The following is a 7684-nucleotide window of genomic DNA, read 5'->3' on the forward strand; positions in this document are numbered from 1 at the left end:
GCCCATTTTATTTTCTACTACAGAATAATAGTGCTTGTTTTTCCTAAGTGACATGGTTTGCACACCATTCTTAACCTTTGACTAAGCCAATAATAAATTATACCTACCTTGATTATGCTCAGCATCAATTTTTCTGGTATGTGGGTTTAATGTTTGTGACAGAAAATAATTGCTAAATGAAGTGAAAATACAAAATATGAGGTACTGCAAAATCCACTTGGTGAATGGTGGGATTGAAAAATTAAGATATATATTATCTTGTAAAATGCAAAAATAAATTACTTGAAGAGCTATAGAAGAAACTTTGATTTTTTGAGTTAAAAACTTTTGCACATGCAGCATCCCTTGACAAATTTAATTCAATCTAATTTGCTCAAATGGACTTTTCTCAAATGTAATATAAAATTAACTTCCTTCAGAGATTGTTTTTATGTATTTGCCCATTCAGAATATGCATGTAGGACGCGGGTACTTTTGAACCATAAACATTGAGGAAAAATACTTTTTGTGTAAATATATGAAACTCTATGGTTGTATTAATACGTATTGCATCCTTACAGGAACTTTCTAAACAAACTGAAGCAATGGCAGTACAGGCTGAGAATTTGGTGAAGAATTCCTCTGAGATACAGCTTGGTTCAAAGAACAAGCAGTCCCTTCAGCATCAGGCAAAATCAATCCAAGAACAAGTGAAAAAAATGGAAGTTACTCTTGAAGAAGAGTATGTTCTTAACAAGTCCTAACATTTATTCTTCACTATAAGATTGTATCAGATTTCTAGACTACCTTGTCAGCATTTTGTGTTGTCTCATCAGCTCTGTCATTTACTGCTTTCTCTGGCATAGTAACCAAGCTGTGGTGCCAAATATGTCAAAAGAGTGTGTGCAAACTAACAAATTGTTTTCTTTTAATTATATGTAGTTCATAAAAGTTAGTTACATTAAACCCGTCACTTACCTTTAAGCCTCAGTCATGTGAAGAAGGGGTAATTGAGCTCATTCTTGAGGTACTGGACTCTTTTGGAGAGAAAAAGTCTCAGAGTATTAGAGCAGCACATTTACCACATTTGCCTCATTTTTCAGTATTCCACTTTCTCTATAGGAGTGTCAAGAAGTGCCTTCATCTAAGCTGAATGCCCAGATTGTACTTCATGGGCAATATCAAAAGCTGCTTCTGCTGCCAAAAAAATAGGCATAATTTTCCAGATTTTGTTTAAAAATGAAAGGTTCACACTCCAAGGAAAGCTTGATAAATATTTGTAGCTTTTTGTATTTTTAAAAAGTTTTTCCCTTCCCTCAAGTGAGTAATTCAGTTATTGAACTTGTTACTCAAATTCGTAATGTCGCTCTTCTCATTTTATCCCTCTACAGACACATTTGTATGTATGTATGAAATCAGTATTTTTGCATACCCTAGATCTGATACACAAGTCATAGATACCTGTGCCATTTATATTTTGTCTTACTGGAATTACTTTCTTGAATAATTTGCTGTATAAGATTAGGCAGGTACCATCACCTCAAACAGAACATGAGCAAAGGGCAATACCCAAACAATTGGGTTTTTTTTCCTCATAATGACCACTGTCATACTAATCTGATTTTAGGTTAATGCCATTTTCTTCCTGATGTGAAAGAACAGTTATAAACCAGAATAACTAGCCTGTGCAGCAAATGGTGGTCTGACCATTTATGTGTAATACATTCTCCAACATGAAGTGCTAGAGTGATTTTCAGTCAAATTCTACCATTTCTTACTTAATACTTTGCATATTATTTTCTCCACTGTAAGAGAGAAAACTAGTGTTATTTTTCAATCTCTTAAATTTAGCCTTCCAGCAATGAATATTTGCTTTTTAAGTAAAGTAATTTATTTTTATTTAAAAGTCATCATTGATATACCCTTTCAGTGTAGATATGAAATAGGTTTTAGTTGAATGTATGGATTATACAGAATGTCTGTGGTAGTGTGACAGATAATAAAAAGCTAAATGGCTTCTGTAAAAGATGCAAATACATACAACTATCTACAGGGTATCTGCAGAACTCATAGTAAGTATGTAAGATTTATATTTTAACTTGCATCATCAAAAAAAATCTTGGCTGAGTAATTTAAAGTGAAGTTATTCCAAACTCCTAAGTTACATAGTATGCCAGGGAACAGGAAAAGGAGAGAAAAGTTTGAGCAGCTCTCCACAGTCAGCTGCTGTAGCAACTTAGCCCATCTGTCTTCCAAGGCAATCATGCAGAACTGTGCAGTGTGTTTGGGGTTATATTCTTTACAATCTGTGGCTTTCTTAAAGAAACTCCAAGAAAGGCATGCCACCACAGTTGTGCCACTGATCTGGTCCCTGGATTCTGATTTCCAGCTGTATTTTCATGAGCTGGACTTGAGTAAAATATTTTTGCACATTGTTTTCCTACAACTAACTTGAATTTGCATACACTCTTATAAGTAAATGGCTGTTGACTTTTTTTTTAATTTTGAAAATAAATAAGAAAAAATAAAAAGGCCAACTTTTACATTTTTAGGCTTCATCTTTTCTTAAAGCTTTCTCTAGCTTTAATGAAGAGGGGGAGAGTTAGGATCTTTTTATGGTGGAATGGTTTTTAGGCTATATTTAGAAGGAAAATGTATTTTGAAATTTTGTAATATTCAAAATTTTATGATGAAACTTTAATATTTTCAGTGAAATAGAAAATGTGTTTTGCAATCTGTGTGCAGGGCCTACATTAGCACTGGTTTCAATTACTTGAACGGAGCAGAAACTTGTATACTGGAAGTTAATGCTGTTAGGCCTTGTATAATGGCCTTCTTGCTTGTGACAAAAAACAGGTGCTTTGGTTGCAATCCTAGACATAGAAAAATCAGTCATAATCTGTCTCTGTTTAACATATCTATAATGTAAAACTACTGACTCTGAGGGAGTTGAGTCACGTTTGTTGTTGATTCTTTGGCTTGATAGGAAATCATTGCCCCAGCAAACATGAACTTCCTATAAGAGGTGGAGATTGCTGTTATAAAAAAGCCAGATCAATAAAGCAGTTAAGCATTGGTGACTGTGTGTATGTCCACATTTCACTGGTTTTAATCATTCTGGTCTAGGGACTAAATTATGAACATCTATACACTCAGTTATCTAAGTATTTAGATTTCTGATGTAATCATCATTCCATATTATTTCATAGAAATTTCATCCTGTTGATGTTCCTTTTCCTTTCTCTTCCCACTATGATGAGATTCTTGTACAGCTGATTAATAAAGCTGTACTTTCTTTTACCTCTTGATGTCCCCTCAATTGCTAATGCATTTGTTTGACTTTTGGTGCATGGTCTAATAGAGAACCATGTTTGAATTTAGATGCACAGCTTGATCTTCTAAAAGGAGAACTTTTTAAAATGACCCTCCTGTAGATTGAATAAGTTCCGTTTTTATTTTAGCAAGAATATGGGCAGCTTCATTATATTAAACTGTTTATTCTCTCTAATTGATTTGGTTAATTTTAGTATTAAAAGCATGGAAATGGTGAAAAACAAGTGGGATGATTTTGGCAATAATTTTGAAGCTCTGTCCAACTGGATAGCTGAACAAGAAAAAGAACTGGAAACTTTGGAAACATCATCATCTCCTTTGGACATACAGATCAGCCAAATCAAGGTGATTAGTTCTTGTTCTGTTTAGTATTAAAAGCCCATTTAGCTGTTATTTTGCCAGAGGCCAAATGAGAAAAGAAACATTTTACATGTCTCAAAAGTACCATGATGAAATGATGGCACATTTTATACATAAATATACCAAGCAGTAAAGTCTTATATAAACTAAAGGAAAATTCTTACAGGCTGCCTTCTCTTTTAGTGTTTAGTTTACATATATGAGGTCTTTATGTGTATGGTTAAAAACATAATTTATATATCCTTCTTATTTTTTAGTAATCTCAACAAAATAGCTACATAAATACAAGTTTTTTTTTAACATACAACAGCTGGTGGCTATAGAACTTGATTTTAATATTGCAAGCTAAAGTTATAACTTGATTTATGTATCTTTTATGCTGAATTAATAAAGAAACTATTGCTCTTGGTAGCTTGAAAACCTACATAACATTTACTGTGGTTGTATTTGCACTGTCTTCAGTTCCATGTACATTCCTGTAGTTACACAGTGGTTTAGTTTCAAATTGCTGACTGAAGTGCATATTGTCTTCAAGCATTTAATCTCAAGGGCTGACTTTGTATCCTTCCACAAATGGAGATGCACCTTCTCTGGAATGGTATGCTTCTAAGGGTGCAGAGTTTTTCAATAGGCAGTGCACATTGCCATTTTCTTTTTTCTGTGACCTACTTGTTCTTCAGGAGGTGTACAGGTGTGCAGCTTGACACTATTTCCAAAGGATCCTATTAGGCACTTGTTTTATGTGACAGAAACAGTTTATCAACAGATTATCCTGTTCTTAATTTGTTCACAACTTTACAATGACTAAATAAATAAAATCTCGTGACTTCGTCATTGAATAACAGAACAATGTTTGAATTCTTGCTTCATCACCACAGCAATTCAAAAACAGTTTCCTTGTGAAGTAATATGTATGTACTTATTCCACTGGCATATATTATAGTGTTGTCCTGCTTCTCAATAATTAGGATTCCAGTGTTTAAGACAGAAAATAAGTGCATCAAATGATGCTATTATTGCATTTCAGTGTGTCAGTTCTTGTCTGTCTAAATGGAGCATTAAGTCCTACTAGCCTATTCCAACCAAGTTCCCAGAAAGGTTGATCCTTACTGTAGATGCAGATAAGCAGCGATTTTTACACTGCATTGAAAGTTTCTGAAAAATCCATCATAATTCTTACACATATAAGCACCATGGCCAGCAGATGATGTTTTTGAACACCTGAGTGAACAGACATAAACCAGAAAATCCTCCACATAAGGCATAGGGTACATCATTGTACCTCAGGTGAACTAATGAGCTTTATGAGCTGTGATATGTGAAATGTGTCATCTCACCTCCAATGCATGGACATAGCCAGAGATCTGTTTCAGCAGCATTGCTTTGAGCCTGATTTTGAAGAGTTTGCTATGTTTTGTTCTCAGTGTCCTGAAGAGCTACTCGGTTTCACAACACTAATCAGAATACTTAGTATATAATTTCTACCACACCAAATTAGTAAGGAGCATTTCAACATAGGGCAAATGACGAAAAAAATAGTGTGCTCCTTGACACCTTTGGCTGACCAGATAAAAAGCCTGGGGTCAGCTGGGTGTAATTATCCTACATGACAGTGGTAATACTCTGTTTTTGGTGATGCTGATTGCAAAGCCCCAGTGACTTCAGCAGAGCCAGATTTTCACCTACACATTTCTCTGAAATTCCTGGTGGAACAAAATGACAGTTATCACAAGTAGTTACCATTGGTGGCAGACTCAGTGCGAGTTTGAAAGCCTCAATTATCCACCTTCTTTTATGTAACTGAGTGAATTTAACAGAATAGCGTAGGAGTGAGAAAGCACTGCCTCATTTGTATCTACTGCATTGTTAGATAATTTCAGCTTCAGGGCTGCAAATCCAGTATTTTTCCTCAGCAACATGTTCTTGTGTAAAAAAAAGATATTTTATAATCCAAATTAATTCAGAATATATTGCGTAAAGAGAAACTATAAATTCTTATAGCATCACTTTTTTTTCTGACAGTCACCCTGCTAATTTTTGACTGAATGTTTCAGCAAGCTACTCCTGAGCTTTATAATGGCTTTATAAGACAGAGACTATATTTTTATCACTATTGTATTAGAAGTTGGGCGCTACCTATGCTTTGAGAGTGAATTTTCAAGAAAGTTTTTGGTTACTTTCATGCATATACATATTCTAACTTTTTTTTTATCTGAGAATGCTATTGCCTATGTCAATTACAAAGAACACACGTTGATCTTTCAAATCTCTCCCAATGGGTGTTTTCCATTGCTTTTGAGAGCTCCATGGACATGATATATCAGCAGTAACTAAAAAAAAAAAAACAAATGTTGTGAAAAAAAGAGCTTAATTCCAAGTTCATTGGTGCCAACTGAATAAATAGCCACTGAATGAGAAACACTGTGAGTTTCTTTTTTGGATGATGTAGCTGCCAAGTTTGCCTCTAATTTGTAATAAGACAAGTAGAAAATAATAGGAGGCAGTTGCTGTCATGCAGCTGTTGAAATGTAAAGCTAGTGCAAGTTTTTCTTCATGCATTTACTAATTGAGGTACAGGACAGATAAAAAAAATTACCAAAAACCATTATCACCCTTGTTTCATGATTTCCTACTTATATTGCAATGTGGTTCTTTATTTAATCTTCTGCCTAAGGGCACACTTACCCTAACTTATAATCTAATTAAATTTATCCTTTATTATACTGTAGTATTTTAAATTAGAAAAGGAAAACCATCTCTACTGCTTTCTAATCATGGCACGTTTTTTTTGGTAAGTGCTTGAAAACCTATTAAACATAACTAACCAACTGTTAGGGTTCAGCTCCCTGACAATACTTTTTCAGTGACACAGTCATGTTTTTCCATCTTCTGCTTATTTTTAATCTTAGAGAGAATTGTGTACTACTTTCCTGTGACATAAGAGATGCTAAAATGTGAACTATCATGTCTGCTTGAAAATATGCACCTCAGCCAATTCTAATTGCTCTTCATACACACTGGTTCTAGGGCAGCCTATATTTTAAACCTTTTACAGAGGTAGTTTCAAAAAGAAAAGTGGTATTTACAGGTCATATTAGAGACTTTGTTGACTAGTTATTTCAAGAGGTCAATGAACTCTTATGTAATTTTTTGATGAAGGATGGATGTTTGTAGAATAGAGAGAAAAAAAAGGAATTGGAAAATATTGTTCTAATAATTAAAAACTTCGTTTGAATGTTTTTACTATTGCTTTACATTTTAGGTTATTAATAAAGAGATAGATGGTAAAATAACTGGAATCTCAAATCTAGAAGAGGAAGCCAAGTCTTTTTCCCAGTTTGTCACCTCTGGAGAACATGCACATATTAAAGCCAAACTGACTCAGGTCAAAAGGTATTGGGAAGAACTAAGAGATCATGCACAGAGACTGGAAGAAACAATCACAGGGAATGCATCAGCACAGCAGAAATATGAAGAAAGTCTTAAACAGGTAGACCATGAAAAATCTAATGGATTGTTTGTAGCAATTTATAGAATTACTCTATATTTTTCTAAAATTGACTATAAAATGCATATTACAACAGGATGGACTAAAATAAATAAGTGGATTTGTAAGGTAATTGCAAGACCTAGATACATAAATTTGTGCTTTGAATTACCTAAAAGGCAGCCTCAGAAACGCAGTAAAATATACACACGTTATACACATAAAAATTATGTTGTCTTCTTGAAAATCTACGTGATTCTCCTGGATATTGCACTATTGAACCACATCCATACTTCTTATAGACACTTTTGACTTCATTCTTTGATTGACAGAAGGTTGTAAAGAAAATAATTTGAATATTATTATTGCCTCAGCTGGGAGGAACTGAGCACTGTTAGCATCTTTTAACTTCAAAAGGCACTCAGCACTACAAAGGCTTAGGATATAAAATTCTCTTAGCAGCAAACATTTAAAACATGTTATTTAAAGAATCATTTATGTAATTCCTGCTGATTTTAGCTTCTG

At 34.0% G+C, this 7684-nt stretch overlaps 1 protein-coding gene across 1 annotated transcript in view; it reads left to right on the forward strand.

The window, feature by feature from the left end:
* Positions 1–7684, forward strand: part of SYNE1 (spectrin repeat containing nuclear envelope protein 1) — a 241632-nt gene that overhangs the window by 60466 nt on the left and 173482 nt on the right. Inside the window, exons 31-33 of the mRNA XM_031056245.1 lie at positions 561–721; positions 3507–3657; positions 6935–7162. Coding sequence (XP_030912105.1) covers positions 561–721; positions 3507–3657; positions 6935–7162 — 540 coding nt within the window. The remainder of the gene's footprint in view (positions 1–560; positions 722–3506; positions 3658–6934; positions 7163–7684) is intronic.

The sequence above is a fragment of the Geospiza fortis genome, unplaced genomic scaffold, assembly GCF_000277835.1.
Source record: "Geospiza fortis unplaced genomic scaffold, GeoFor_1.0 scaffold162, whole genome shotgun sequence".
Lineage (NCBI taxonomy): Eukaryota > Metazoa > Chordata > Aves > Passeriformes > Thraupidae > Geospiza > Geospiza fortis.